General features: G+C 46.2%; 1 protein-coding gene across 5 annotated transcripts in view; it reads left to right on the forward strand.

Annotated features, from left to right (window-relative positions):
• LOC134351022 (netrin receptor UNC5D-like) overlaps positions 1–16350 on the forward strand; it is a 924405-nt gene that overhangs the window by 478869 nt on the left and 429186 nt on the right. For all 5 annotated transcript variants that reach the window (XM_063056996.1, XM_063057001.1, XM_063056997.1 and 2 more), the window contains exon 2: positions 6338–6553. In XM_063056996.1, coding sequence (XP_062913066.1) covers positions 6338–6553 — 216 coding nt within the window. The remainder of the gene's footprint in view (positions 1–6337; positions 6554–16350) is intronic.

Genomic DNA, 16350 nt, shown 5'->3' on the forward strand with positions numbered 1-16350 from the left:
AAAAGGTCACTTGGCAGCTCAAACTGGCTATCTGGATGCCTCATAGTTTGGATTGGTAATTGTTCTGCCCCAAACCGTAAGGAATTGCAGAGAATTGTGAACCTGCCATACTAACTACCCCTCCACTGACTCCGTCTACATGAACTGTTGTCTCAGGAAAGTAGCCAACAAAACCAAGGACCCCTTCTAGCCCAGTAATTCTCTCACCTCCTCTCCAGTTGGGCAGAAGATAGAAAAGACTGGAAACATACACCACCAACCTCAGGGACAGCTTCAACCTTACTCTTATCATACTCTTAGAAGGACAAGTCATAAGCTAAAGGATGAGCTCTTGATCCCCCAATCCACCTTAGCATGGCCTTGCACTCAAATAACATTGCACTTTCTTTGCAACTCTAACACAATACAGGTAATACTTTATACTTTATTGTCACTAAACAATTGATATTAGAACGTACAATCATCATAGCGGTATTTGATTCTGCGCTTCCCGCTCCGTGGATTACAAATCGATAGTAAATATTAAAAATTTAAATTATAAATCATAAGTTGAAAATATAAAAATGGAAAGTAAGGTCGTGCAAAAAAAAAACCGAGAGGCAGGTCCGGATACTTGGAGGGTACGGCCCAGATCCGAGTCAGGATCTGTTCAGCAGTCTTATCACAGTTGGAAAGAAGCTGTTCCCAAATCTGGCCGTACGAGTCTTCAAGCTCCTGAGCCTTCTCCTGGAGGGAAGAGGGACGAAAAGTGTGTTGGCTGGGTGGGTCGTGTCCTTGATTATCCTGGCAGCACTGCTCTGACAGCATGCGGTGTAAAGTGAGTCCACGGATGGAAGGTAAGTTTGTGTGATGTGCTGTGCCGTGTTCATGATCTTCTGCAGCTTCTTCCGGTCATTCAGTGGCCATTTTATTAGGTACCTCTTGTACCTAATAAAGCAGCCATTGAGTACGTATTTGTAGTCTGCTGCTGCTGTAGCCCATCCACTTCAAGGTTCAACATGTTTTACGTTCAGAGATGCTCCTCTGCCCACCAGTGTTGTAACTAGTAATTATTTGAGTTACTGTCACCTTCCTGTCAGCTTCAACCAATCTGGCCATTGTCCTCTGACCCCTCTCATTAGCAGGGCGTTCCGCCCACTGAACAGCTGCTCACAGAATGTTTTTGTTTTTAAACACTAAACACTAGAGGAGGGGTTCCCAACCTGGGGTTCATAAACCCCTCATTGGTCCATGGCATAAAAAAGGTTGGGAACCCCTGCCCTAGAGACAGTTGTGCATGAAAATCCCAGGAGATCAGCAGTTTCTAAGATACTCAAAATCATCCCATCTGGCCCCAACAATCTTAACGGTCAAAGTCACATTTCTTTCCCATTTTGATGTTTGTTGTGAACAACAACTGAACCTCTTGACCATGTCTACGTGTTTTTATGCATTGAGTTGGTGCCGCATGATTGGCTGATTAGGTATTGCATTTATAAGCAGGTCTACAGGTGTACCTAATAAACTGGCCTCCGAATGTATATCTACCTCCTTTCGCCATCCATGGTAGCACAAGCCTTTCATCACAGGAATTAGCCCAATAAATCTCTGTACTCCAAGGGTGGTCTTGGCATTACCCTGTACAACTGGCACAACCAAAATTTAATGGAGTCTAGAGCCCCACAGAAAGAGACACTACCTTCAGAAACGTGATTAGAGAGCCAAGTGGCAGTCCATTTTATAGTTACTCAATTAAAAATCTTTATTGGTTCCCCTGCAGGGATTTGAACTGATATGTCCAAAATCCTTGTGTTTAATTTCCTAAATCTCTTCAATTATGATGTTGCAAAACCTTCTACAATGTGACCTTTCAACACCTGGAATAATGGATGTCGAGTAACTCTTGCGTTGTGTCTATACTGCAAGAAGTCCAGCATCGAATGTATAAACTGTTCGCAAATTACAAAAGCTAGCTAATCGATTACTAGTGGATAGATGAACACAAATTATGTAACAGTTTGGACTGATTAAGACTTCTTTTGCTGGAAAAAAGTCCACAGTTTTACATACATTGGAATTTTATTAGTTATACCTGCACAACTACTTGTTAATGCAAATATCTAATCAGCCAATCATGTGGCAACAAACTAAAGCATAAAAGCATGCAGACATGGTCAAGAGGCTCAGTTGTTGTTCACAATGGGAAGGAATGTGAACTAAGTGACTTTGACCATGGAATGTTTGTTGGTGCCAGATGGGGTGGCTTGAGTATTTCAGAAACTGCTGATCTCCTGGGAGTTTTCACACACATTCATCTCTAGAGTTTACAGAGAATGGTGCAAGAAGCAAAAACGTTCTGTGGGAAAAAATGCCTTATCAATGAGAGAGGTCAGAAGAGAATAACCAGGCTGGGTCAAGCTGTCAGGAAGGCAACAGTAACTTAAATAACTACATGTTACAACAGAGGTGTGCAGAAGAGCATTTCTGAATACACAACATGTCGGATCTTGAAATGGATGAACTACAGCAGCAGAAGACCACAAAAGTATGATCAATGGCCACTTTATTGGGTACAGGAGATACCTAAGAAAATTACTAAACACTCCACATCACAATACTCAGCACCATATGCACAAAATTCAGAAACAGCTTCTTCCCCTCAGCCAACAGATTTCTGAATGGTCCATAAACACGATTCTGCTATTCCTTGTTTTTTGCACACTTTTCTTTTGCACTATACTGCTGTGATAAGGCCCAAGAGCAGAATTAGGCCATTCGTCTGCTTTGCCATTCCATTATGACTGATCTGTTTTCCCTCTCACCCCATTCTCCTGCCTTCTTCCTATAACCTTTGATGCCCTGACTAATCAAGAACCTATCAACCTTTACTTTAAATATACCCAATGTTTTGGCTACCACAACCATCTGTGGCAATGAATTCCACAGATTCACCATCCTCTAATAAAAGAAATTCCTACTCGTCTCTGTCCTAAAGGCTCACCTTTCTATTCTGAAGCTTTGCCCTCTGGTCCTAGATGTCCCAATTATAAAAAGCATCCTCTCCATGTCCACTCAATCTACAGTAGACCATTTGCTATTTGACGGGCTTCAATGAGAGCCTTCCTCATTCTTCTGAACTCCAGCAAGTACAAGCCTAGAGCCATTAAGCAATCCTCATCTGTTAGCACTTTCATTCCCAGGATAATTTGGGATAACACCTGCCCATACATCTGCCCTTTCACCTCCTCTCTGAGCCCCAAATAGTCCTTCCAGGTGAGGCAACACCTCACCTGTGGATCTTCTGCAGTCACCTGTCATGTCAGGTGCTCCCAATGGGGCTTCCTCTACATTAGTGAGACCCTTCATAAATTGGGGGACCGCTTCGTCAAGCACCTCCACACCATCTGCCAAAAGTGGGTCTTCCCGATAGCCAAACGTTTTAATTCCAATTCCTATTCCCATTCTGGCATGTCCATCCATGGTCTCTTCAGGATGGAGGAACAACACCTTATATTCCATCTGGAAAGACCATAAAACCAGAAGGTCTAAGACCCTCCAACCTGATGGCATGAATATTGATTCCTCCTTCCAGTAAACAAATTCCAACCACCCCCACCTCCTCTATTCTCCATTATGACCTTTTACTTATAATCACCCGCCTACTACTTGCCCTGGGTTCCATCCTCCTTCCCTTTCTCCTATGGTCCACTCTCTGATCCTATCAGATTCTTTTTTTCCCTCCAATCCTTGACCCTTCCCATCTACCTGGCTTCTCCTATCACCTTATCACCTTCCAGGTAGCCTCTTTTCCCCTCTCCCCACCTTTTTTATTCTGGCAACTTTCCCCTTCCTTCTCAGTCCCGAAGAAGAGTCTTGGCCCAAAACAGTGACTATTTATTCATTTCCATAGATGCTACCTGACCTGCTGAGTTCCTCCAGAATTTTGTGTGCGTTGCCTTTTGATTTCCAGCGTCTACTGCCTTTCTCATTATTGTAGTGCTTGTGAAGATCCTCTGGACCTTCTCCAATGCCAGCACACCTTTTCTTTGATGAGGGGCCCAAAACTGCAGCTGCGAAACAACAAATCTCACATCATCTAAGTCAGTGATAATAATTCTAATTCTGAATCTGATCTCCTGGAAGAGGAGCAGAATCAAGACTTAGGCTGACTTAGCAGATGGAGATATGAAACGTTCCTCTCGGATAATTGCCCATCTGCCTTCACCCTACCTCCCAGCACCAGTCTCACAGCCTAACATGAGAGCTGGCTCTCGCCCAGCATTCTTTGCTCTACCGCAGTTTGCGAGAGGTAATCATCTCCCCATGACCACAGTGGATCCAATCATTGTTTGAATGTTTATATATGTCAACAAAACTTCCTGAGGATCCCTTAGAGTTGCCACTCAGGCTGCTCGGGTGATTAAGGCGGCGCATGGTGTTTTCTGACTTAAGCAAGCGCTACCGGAGATGTGCGACAGCTTACTGCTATTGCCACAGACAGTAATGAGGCAGGCGGAGACAAGACTAGTTCAGGGGGGTGAGGCGTGCCAGGGCATTGTGAGGAGCAACGTGTCCGAACAGCCTGGTTCGCAGATGGAGTTGATATCACTGCTGGTGATGGAGTGAGGGATTTGGAGAGTCGTCGATGCGGAAGGGTACCGATGCCCGTCCACCCTAACCCGGGTGCGAGGTTGGATCGCTCCAAGTGTCGAGCCGATTTGGGAAGACCCGGAACGGCTTTAGGCAGATGGCTCAGGCATATCAGGGTGCATGGATCCTTGTCCTGGAACGTGGCATTACACGGTGCTTGGACGATTTAGACATCATCCCAGATTGACTGGAAGCGTGTTGGGTATGGAGACGAAAGTCGGGCTGAATTCACTGGCTGTCCCGCGAATATTCATTCTGAGGCTGTGAACTGCGCCGGCTGCTGTGCGTTTCTGCCCTGCTGGTGTGAAAGCTGGGGACCAACGCTTGGCTTGGACCTAGTCAGGTTGCTCCAGGAGCGGAACTGGAACTCCATAAGACCGTAAGATATGGGAGTAGAAGTAAGCCAGTCCATTGTGTCTGCTCCGCCATTCAGTCATGGGCTGATCCAATTCTAGTCCTCCCCACTCCCCTGCCTTCACCCCATATCCTCTGATGCCCTGGCTAATCAAGAACCTATCTATCTCTGCCTTAAATACACCCAATGATTTGGCCACAGCCGCTGGTTGCAACAAATTTCACAGATTTACCACCCTCTGACTAAAGTAATTTATCTGCATCTCAGTTCTAAATAGACGTCCTTCATTCCTGAAGTTGTTCCCTCTTGTCCTAGAATCCCCTACCATGGGAAATAACTTTGCCATATCTAATCTGTTCAGGCCTTTTAACATTCAGAATGTTTCTATGAGATCCCCCCTCATTCCCCTGAACTCCAGAAGTCAGTCTGGTTCAGGATGCTGTTGACTTGCTCCTATTGTTTTCACAATGTATTTTTTTCTCTCTTTCTCTGCACATTGGTTTTTGGTCTTTTTTTAATTGGGTTCTTCGAGTTTCTGTGTGGCTGCCTATAAGCAGACAAATTCCAAGGTGTATAATTGATACATTCTTTGATAATAAATGTGCTTTGAATCTTTGTATGGTGTGTTGACCTTAAGTAGTCAGGGGATTGAGTACCAGAACCACAAGATAATGTAGCAGCTCTATAAATCTCTGGCTACACCACACATGGTACATTGTGTTCAGTTCTGGTCACCTCATTATAGGAAGGATGTGGAAGATTTAGAGAAGGTGCAGAGGAGATTTACCAGGATGCTGCTTAAACTAGGCAGCATGTCTTTTGAAGAAAAGTTGAGCTCACTAGGGTTTTTCTCTTTCGGAGTGAAGGAGGATGAGAGGTCACTTGATAGAGATAGACAAGATAATGAGAGGACTTAATAGTGGACAGTGGGTGCCTTTGTTTCAGAGCTGAAATGGCTAAAACAAGAGGGCATTATTTTAAGGTGATTGGAGGAATGTATGGGAGATATATCAGAGGTCAGTTTCTTGCAGAGAGTGTTGTGAGAGTATGGAATGCTCTGCCAGGGTGGTGGTAAAGGTATTTGAGACTTTTAAGAGACTCTCAGACACATAGATGAAAGAGAAATGGAGGCCTATGCGGAAGGGAAAGGTTAGAATGGAATCTTGAAATCTTGGAATCTTGATCTTGACACAACATTGTGGGCCGAAGGTCCTGTACTGTGCTGGACTATTCTATGTTCTCTGAATTCTCCAAGGGCTTGGTGCGGGTGATGGTGCTAATTGCACAGTTTGTAGCCAGCTACCCTTTCTATTCTTATACCCACTCTTATGCCTTGACATTGTTCTTCCTCAGCAGGGGCAAGCAATGGAGACGGTCAAGCTGCAAACACACCTGTAGGGACGCTGCCTCGCTTCCAGATTGAACCAGAGGATTCCTACATTGTGAAGAACGACCCCATTAAGCTGCGTTGCAAAGCCATGCCTGCCATGCAGATCTTCTTCAAGTGCAACGGCGACTGGGTGCATCAGGACGAACACATGCTGGAGGAGGACGTGGATGAGCTGACAGGTAACACACTTCCCTCGTGGCATCCCTGTGTTTGGTCGGTGAGAGCATCTGGAAGACATTTTCACATGTCAGTCTGCTTCATGCTCTTTGAAGTGGTATTTCTCCTGCACGCTGTGAGGGAGGATGTCAAAGCGTGGGGCAAGGATGGCGTTGAGTTGTCTGCTGGCTTAGGTGTTTGCTGCAAAAGGTCATGGAAGAATGGTGGCAGTATGGAGTGATTGTCTTGATGAGTTATCTCGATGTTCCTAGAATATTATTAAAGTCATAAATATGAGAAAGTCCGCAGATGCTGGAAATCCAAAGCAACACACACAAAGGAACTCACCCAGGTCAGGCAGCGTCTATGGAAATGAATAGATAATCGATGTTTCGAGCCGAGACCCTTCTTCGGGACTGAGAAAGAAGGTGGGGGGGGGGGGGGAAGATGCCAGAATGGAAAGATGGTGGAGACAGGAAGGAGGCTAACTGGAAGGTGAAAGGTGAAGCCAGGTGGGTGGGAAAGGTCAAGGGCTGGAGAAGAAGGAATCTGATAGGAGAGGAGAGTGGACCATAGGAGAGAGGGAAGGAGGAGGGGACCCAGGGGAAGTGATAGATAGTTGAGAAGAGCTAGAGTAAGAAGGGCGGGGTATTGTGTAGGCTCGGTGATGAATTCATTCAAAACCGATGCTGATAGCCTTGTTGACATCAGGACAGATATAGGAACTGAGGTAAATCAACCATGTTCTCAATGAATGGTGGAAAAGGCTCTTTCCTGGTCCCAGTTCTTATGTTCTTTTGCCTAATTCTTCATAATCCAGGAACGTGTGCACTATGCAACATACACAAAATGCTGGAGGAACTCAGCAAGTCAGGCTGCATCTATGAAAATGAATGAACAGTCGATGTTTCAGGCCAAGAGAACACCAACTGTTTATTCATCTTCATAGATGCTGCCTGGCCTGCTGAGTTCTTCCAGCATTTTGTATGTGTTGCTTTGGATTTCCAGCATCTGTAAATTTCTTGTGTTTATAATGTGTGTACTGTGTTTCTGCACACCTCATCAGGAAGACAAGTTGTCGAGGTAAAACTGAAAAAGGTGATTTGACCATTCTCAGAGAGCTGCTTCTGGGACCTCGCTGTGTCAAAATTCAGCACCATATTCTCTACAGCATTTCAGTGAGTGCAAATTTCTTGTAATGGTGGAAACGGTGCGATAGAAATGATTCATAAAACACAATAATGTAGAACCTGTTTCCCCTCCATGTTTTTCATTAGAGGGCACAGTTTTCTGAAGGGGGATGGCACAGTAGAATAATGGTTAGAACAACTCTTTACAGCACCAGCAACCCAGGTTCAATTCCCACCTCTGCCTGTCTTGAGTTTATACCTGTAATGAGTTTATATGTTCTCCCCGTGACAATCCCACGGTCCAAAGACGTACTGGTTGGTAGGTTAATTGGTCATTGTAAATTGTCCCACGATTGGGCTCGAATTAAATCAGTAGATTATTGGGCGGTGTTACGTACCCCATAACTGGGTTGCCAAACCAGCAGAAATGGATCACTCAGTTGGAGTCTGGACTACTAGAACTAAGAAAGTTTTATTAAAGAAACAAGCAACACAGTACTCTAATCAAAAGGATAATAAATGCAACAGTTCAGCAATGATAAACACACATGTACACAGAATTAGGATAACAGGATCAATCAAGCTCTATCGTCGTCTAGGGGTAAATGACCAGTTTCAAAGTGACGCAAAGTTCAGTTCAATTGAATTCAGTTCAGTTTGCAGTAATCACTGGACAGTTGGGGGAGGGAGAGAGAGAGCAAAACGAATGAATATTCAAACGGCTTCCACACAGACCTTCGATATTCTTCGCAGTCAGCTTTCGGGCGAGCCCTTTGTGATGTCTTCTGAGGTCACCGACCGTGACCCCTCCGTTTCCAGATACGATCGTTTCTCTGCGGTGAACCTGGCACCCAGGCAAGGGCGGACACACACCAGGTTCCCGCTGATCGTGCCTTTCCACCCTGTGCGTCTATGGCTTGGTCCCGCGAGCTGCCTTCCAAAACTTCCCACCGACTTATAGGAGGCGCACCGCTTCCAGGGTCTCGTTACCTCGTGGTGTCGTGTGTGTCTTGCCTTAGCGAACCTGTCCCTTTTTATCCCCCTGCTGGGGTATCGCCTGTCCATCACTTCAAACAGTTCAGGGTTCAAAGGGGGAGCCGATCTTGACAGCTCTCCTTCCGTTAAACTCTCCCATCCCTTCATTAACGTCCCCAAATGCTGCTCCATTGTTTTCCTTATCTCTCTTTCTCCTGAAGACAGGTGGCAGACCAACTGCTGATCCCACTGGTGCCAGCACAGGACAGCTAACATCTTAATCTATGTGTATTCTCGTCACACCTCTCACCTTTAAGGATTTTTACCGGGGTAAAAATTAGTAACATGAATACATTATTTGATACACACAAATATACATCTTCATCAGCTATTTGGCTAATACAGCGAATTTTAAGTTGTCAACACCTGACAGACAGTCAGCCATCACATTTTCTGTTCCTTTTATATGTGTTATTAATAATCCTTTAGACCAGGCTCCAATTTAGCAGACTTCATAGTGGCCAAAAACACTGATGAATTGCGATCAATGTAACCTCTCATTGGGTTTCATCCTGGACCACAATAACAAGGGTCGTCCCATTCCGACTTAGTTTTCTCTCGCAAGGGCTTAGTAGGAGGGGGAGGGGTAGTAACCGCAGAGTTATTGCAAAACTTTCTACAGTACCCCACCATCTCCAAGAGCCTTCTGAGGGCCCTCTTGTCTGTCAGGGTTGGGATGTCAGAGATAGCCCGCCCTTTAGCTTGCATCGCTGCCAGCTGCCCCTGTGTCACCACAATTCCCAGATAAGTGACCTTCGTGTGGCCGAACTCATTTTTTTCAAGGTTCACTATCAAGCTGGCTTCAGACAGCCGTATTACATCGCCAATACACACCTCTGTGTTCGTCAGCCCTTTAGTCACTGAATTACTCATTCTATATGGATGCTGCTCGCTAGGCAGAACTAGCGTAACAAACACCACCCAGCGTCCCAGTTCTTTGCATCGCCTCGGGGCAATCAAACACACGTGTGCAAGTCTTCTCCTAAAGAGTCACTTTGTTCGGGGATTAAGGGAGAGACCTTATCAGCAGAGCTGGCCAAAACAATAGCCTTCTCCCATCTGGTCGATACCATACTCATCTTTTCAAAATGTTTTTTTTTTCTTTTCAGGGGGACCCTAGCTTCATTGATTTCCGTGCTAACACCGACTAGGTTTGTTAGCATATCAAAAGCCTGTGACCGTCTCAGTTCGCGTCTGCCATAATCAATAACATCCTTCCTCCTGTGCAGCCAGTAAACCTCTTTCATGATTCCACCAACTGTTTCCTCCAGCACCGCAAAATGTCCACCGGGGGGTACCTTGTGGGCCAGGTTAAAAATCTCATCCCCATAACTCTTTTGCACCACCCCCCATTCCTCATCTGCGGGTACGGTACTTGGTCTCCCTTTCTTCCTTAGCACTTCCTCCTCCACACAATAGCCTACTGGTTCCCTTTTTAATTCTGCGTCAGAGAGAGCTGTCTCCGCCAAAACCATCAGCCCCTCGTCTCGCTCCTGCGTCTGCACAAATTCTTTCCTGGCTAATGCTACGTCCGTCCCAGCTCCCTCACTACCTCTTGTTTCACTACACTCCTTCTTTTCACTTTCTACCCCCTTCTCGTACAAGGCTGGCAGAAATGTCTCAGCTAAATTTACTTCGGCAGTCCTGTGATGAACCTGTGAGTCCATGGGCGGGGCCTCAATGCTGGCAGGCTGACCTGTCAATCTCACGGCTGGGAACACGATTCCCCCGGCGAGGTCATTACTGAGCAAGACTTCCACGCCTTTCATCAGTAATTCGGGCCTCACCCCGATCGTGACTAGTCCAGAGACCAAGTTGCTTTGTAGGTGTATCTGGTGCAAAGGGACTGCCTCTGTCCCTCCCCCAATACCTTTGACCTTGACCTCCCCAGTCTGGGTCTCTGAGCTAAACTCTAATACACTCTTCAATATCAATGACTGACACGCTCCCGTGTCTCTTCAGCTCCACACTGGAACTGGTTTTAACCCCTCCTTCACTGACACCAATCCGGCCGAGATAAACCTCTCGCACCCTTCCTGAACTTTGGCAGACCTGTCCTCTCCTAGCGGTTCGTTTACCAGCTCGATACAGCCAGTCAAAATCGCCGTTTTTCCTTTTCCCGTCTCCTTCTTTGGGGCAAAGCACCTGGACGCAAAGTGTCCGACTTTCCCACAATTATAACAGATGACCCCAGGAGACTTCCTACCAGACTGCTCCCGGTCTACCTTATTCTTCTCACTAGTCCCCGGCTTACTTTCTGACTTTTCTGGCGGACTCTCCCTGCCGTCCTGACTACCCTTCTGGTAGCCCTTACTCGGGGCAAACTTCATTTTATGTGTCAACGCATACTCATCCACTAACTTAGCAGTTGCGGCTAACATGGCTGCCTCTTTCTCATCTAGGTAGGGTCTCATACCCTCAGGGACACAACCTTTAAACTGCTCAATCAGGATCAGCTGTAGCAGTCTGTCATAATCCCCCTCTACCCCCTTCGAGGCGCACCAACGCTCACAATTTGTCTGCATCTCGTGGGCAAACTCTAAATACGTGCGGACCCACTGCTTCCTCGCATTCCGGAACCTCTGCCGGTATGCCTCCAGGACCAACTCATAACTCCTGAGGATGGCCTCTTTCACCACCTCATACCTCTGGGCATCTTCCGCAGACAAAGCTGAGTAAGCTTGTTGGGCTTTCCCTTTCAGTACACTCTGAAGCAAAACAGCCCACTTATCCCTCGGCCAGTCCTGACTTGTAGCAACTTTTTCGAAATGGAGAAAGTACCGATCCACGTGGGTATCGTCAAATGGGGGAACCAGCCTAACCTCCTGAGTCGCCCGGAATCCTCCACCTTGGTTCGGCACGGGCCCCTGCTCTGCCCTTATCTTTAACTTCTCCAGCTCAAATTCCCTTTCCCTCTGTTTCTCCAACTGCCTCTCTTCTCGCTCCATCTGTCTCTCTCTCTCCTGCCTTTCTAACTCTCTTTCTCTTCATGTTCTAGCTGCCGTACCCGGAACTCGTGCTCGAGTCTCAGTTTTTCAAGCTGCACCTGTACCGCGTCTCCGGCAGGTTTTTCAATAGACACCACCTCCAGCTCCCCTTGGGGAAACACACCTTTAGATACATAGTGCTCTACGATAGCTCTGTGTAATCTCCTCTCTCCTCATTGTCGACTTCCCCTTAACAAGATTCAACCATTTGGCCACAGCTGCCAATTCCGCTTTCCTGGCATCCTCTAATGCCTCCAAGGTCGGCGCCTTTATAAATTCCTCAACCTCTATTTCTGCTGTTTGTCTTTTCTTTCTTTCGGTAATTTTAACCCAATCAATTTACTCCGTCCCAAACTTAGCGTTCAAAATCGCGGACGAGAACCCCACTTATGTTACATACCCCGTAACTGGATTGCCAAACCAGCAGAAATGGATCACTCAGTTGGAGTCTGGACTACTAGAACTAAGAAAGTTTTATTAAAGAAACAAGCAACACAGTACTCTAATCAAAAGGATAATAAATGCTCTATCGTCGTCTAGGGGTAAATGACCAGTTTCAAAGTGACGCAAAGTTCAGTTCCATTGAATTCAATTCAGTTTGCAGTAATCACTGCCGTGGGAGATGGACAGTCGGGGGAAGGAGAGAGAGAGCAAAACGAATGAATATTCAAACGGCTTCCACACAGACCTTCGATATTCTTCGCAGTCAGCTTTCAGGCGAGCCCTTTGTGATGTCTTCTGAGGTCACCGACCGTGACCCCTCCGTTTCCAGATACGATCGTTTCTCTGCGGTGAACCTGGCACCCAGGCAAGGGCGGACACACACCAGGTTCCCGCTGATCGTGCCTTTCCACCCTGTGCGTCTATGGCTTGGCCCCGCGAGCAGCCTTCCAAAACTTCCCACCGACTTGTGGGAGATGCACTGCTTCCAGGGTCTCATTACCTCATGGTGTCGTGTGTGTCTTGCCTTAGCGAACCTGTCCCTTTTTATCCCCCTGCTGGGGTATCGCCTGTCCATCACTTCAAACAGTTCAGGGTTCAAAGGGAGAGCCGATCTTGACAGCTCTCCTTCCGTTAAACTCTCCCGTCCCTTCATTAACATCCCCAATTGCTGCTCCATTGTTTTCCTTATCTCTCTTTCTCCTGAAGACAGGTGGCAGACCAACTGCTGATCCCACTGGTGCCAGCACAGGACAGCTAACATCTTAATCTATGTGTATTCTCGTCACAGCGGCATGACTCAAAGAGCCAGAAGACCCAAGTCCACGTTATATCTCAGTAAAAGAAAGTGCCCCAATCACTCAGTATTGGGAGCTGTGTGTAACATATAGACTAGACCATTGCCTCTGCCAAAAGAGTTGCTTCTATTTGTTTTGTCTCAAGTGTTATTTTCCCTCCCAGAGTTTACACCCACGTTCACAGAGTGAGCACATTTACTACCTTTTCAAATTTGCTGATTATGGTCCCTCTTCTATTCAATCCCATTCCACACAGTGGATAGCTCTGACTTGATGAACAAAATGTCACCAATTGATCAGAAATACAGTTCTGTGCAAAAGTCTTAAACACATACTGTACATATAACGAGGGTGCCTAAGACTTTTGCACGGTTCCTTAGTAATTTTATGTATTGCACTGTACTGCTGCCACAAAAAAAAATTCATGACCTATGTGAGTGATGATAAACCTGATTCTGATATGGGTCTCTATTGTGGACTGAGAGTGGGAAGGGGGCAGAGAGAGGGGAATCATGGTTGGGAAAAGAGGAGGGAACGGGAAGCACCAGAGAGAGATTTTGCAATGATCAATAAACCAATTGTTTGGAATTAAATTACCTTGCGTGGTGTCTCAGGGCTGGTTGTGTCAGCACCCACACCCCCCCCCCCGCCCATTGTACTCCTTCTCTGCCACCTGTCCCTCACCCCTCCTGCAGCGTTCCACCCTTGGCATTTCCAACATCTTTGCTCCTGCCAGATTTACAAACTCACTCGTTGCTCCATGTTGACAAATACAGTACTGTGCAAAAGTCTTAGGCACCCTAGCTATATTTATGTGTCTAAGACTTTTTGCACAGTACTGTATATGGCTGCCTTTTCTATTCTATTTTCCTGGCCCCACTTATCTTCCCCAAATTACTCTTTATAAGAAAGTTTGGCTTAAAGCCAACAGCGATATGAAACTTTCAGTTTAAGACAAGATCTTGCTTTGAAAAACATTTCAGAAGTAACTGGAATGGAATTTATTGCCATTACAATAATTGTACCCTCAGATATAAGAGCTTCATTCCACCTATGGAGGTGCATTCTGTAGAACGAATGTATGATAAGTTTCATATGAATCAAATTAACTTAAAGCAGTGCCTAAAGAATTGGACTTCATCTCCACTTTTCCTGGTATTCACTGAGAGGAAATTGCCAATCATCTAGTATCAGATGTTGAACAATTGCTGCTAGAGATGGGAGCATTGAGTGGTCAAAGGAAGCAGTGATGGATATCACAGTGCCCGTGCCAAGGCTGTTAACAATTGTGTAGCACTCGTGCAGAATTTGAAGCAGGCAGTCAATTCTGTGCTCTGTCTTCAGAACAGATTACCTGGTGGACAGGAGAAGGGATTCAATGATTTTCTCAAAACCTCCTTGTAGACGTGCAACATTCACACTGCTGGAAATCTCTGCCGCATTACTGCTCGTAAGAGGAATTTAGGATGGTATTGAAAAACTCAAGGCTTTGTGTTGGGAGAACAAAGGAACCCCTTGCAGGTGAAAGATGGGGGAGTTTGCCCCATGGACTAACCACCTTCCCTCTAGCCACTACAGCCCCCATCTGTGGTGTCTGCACTGGCTTCCTAACCACCTCATCTCTCTGACATAGCCATCGATGCCTCTCAATTCTCTGAACATGCACCTGCCCACTGTTCCTTCTAAGCTGTTCAGATATGCGGCCTCGCTGTAACTGAAGTGCTCCCATGCATTTAGCCTTTGTTGCCGCGCAGCTGGAATTCTCTTTTCCTTAATGTTTTGTTAAAGTGCCACACAGTTTTCAGGCCACAAAAAGCTTTCCTGCTCAGAGCACTGGCTGGTCCGCGCAGCGCTGAAAAGTATTAAAGGGAATGTTGTACCTGCCCATAGGCATCTTTACAGTAGCCAGTTCACCCGCCAACTAGAACGTCTGCAAGATACGGGAGGAAACGGGAGCAGCAGGGAGAAATCCAGCGGTTTCAGGCAGACTCCAAATTTCACATAAAACTTGACCCGGCCGGACTAGCTGACACAAAGATAAGTCAAAACATTGAGTGCACGGAAGCAAATGTGTGAACAGCATGAGAATATTTCCTCTACTTTTCTCTTCATTCTACTTCAGGGGTAAATATAATCCAAGGCAGTTCTCCTGCTTTCTCTTAAGTTAGTGCATGAGATCTCTGAGAGGGCAAATTGGGACTTGGTGCAACATCCTGTTTGAAAGACAGCATCGTCCATATTAAAACACTCCAGCAGCGCCGCATTGGAGTGACAGTAAGAATTATTGAATTTAGGAAAATGTGCAAACTCCATACAAACAGTACGGGGTATCAGGGTCAAAATTGGACATCTGAAGCACATCTTCTGATTCACACTCAGATTCAGAGTTATTTATCACATGTACATTGAATCATACAGTGAAGTGTGTTGTTTGTATTAACAACCAACACACTCAAGGATGTGCAGGGGGCAGCCCGCAAGTATTGGCACCCATTCTAGCACCAATATAGCACGCCTACAATGCTTGGCAGAGCAACACTGAACACACCAGAACACAGAAAGGGATAAAGCAATCAAGCCCCTTTCTCCCTCCTTCCCACCTACCCACCCACTCACATACACAGTTCTCTAACCCCAGGACAAGCTACCTACTTGTCTCCTGCAGATTCAAGGATTCAAAGTCTTCCCTCACGAACACGCAGAGATTCGCTGACCAAGATTCCAGCCTTCTGGACTTCTGATTGACCTTCGGGCTTCGATCTTGACCACTGATCAACCTTTTGCCTGTGATCCAGACCTCCAATCAACTTTCGGGCTTCGATCTACCGTGCAAAATTCTTGCCTCTGGACTAGCAGTACAGGCAGTTAGATCTGGACAAACCTTTCCACCAAGCCATCTGCAGATGGATGGTACAGTGTAGATGTAATATGTCTTATTCCATTCATTGTCAGGAATGACTGAAACTGTTACACAACAGACTGTGGTCCATTGTCACTGACAAAGTGGTCTGGAACCAGTCCTTGAGAAGAGGCTCCTCAATGCATTAACAGTGTACAAGGCTGTCATGGAGACTATTGGGAATACTTCTGGCCTCTTCTGGACATGTTGGCATCCCAGACAGTGCATAACCAGCTGCTCGACCTGCTACCTATCCCAGCCCACCAGACAAAGTTTTGTGCCAATGCTTTCATTTTGACCGCACCTAGATGATTGGCAGGTAGCTCCTCCAACATTTTAGCTCTCAGCTTGGATGGTACAACTACCCATCCCCACGTAAGGCAAACCCTTCAAGGGCAAGTTCATCCCGGTGCTGGTAAAAATGGGGGAGCTGAAGTTTCTGCTGCATGTTCAGGCCATTTTGGGTTGCCATGTAGACCTGAGACAGTGTGGGGTCTTTTTTAGATCATCTCTGCCATAAAAGGGAGACTT

This window comes from Mobula hypostoma, chromosome 8, assembly GCF_963921235.1.
Source record: "Mobula hypostoma chromosome 8, sMobHyp1.1, whole genome shotgun sequence".
Classification (NCBI taxonomy): Eukaryota; Metazoa; Chordata; class Chondrichthyes; order Myliobatiformes; family Myliobatidae; genus Mobula; species Mobula hypostoma.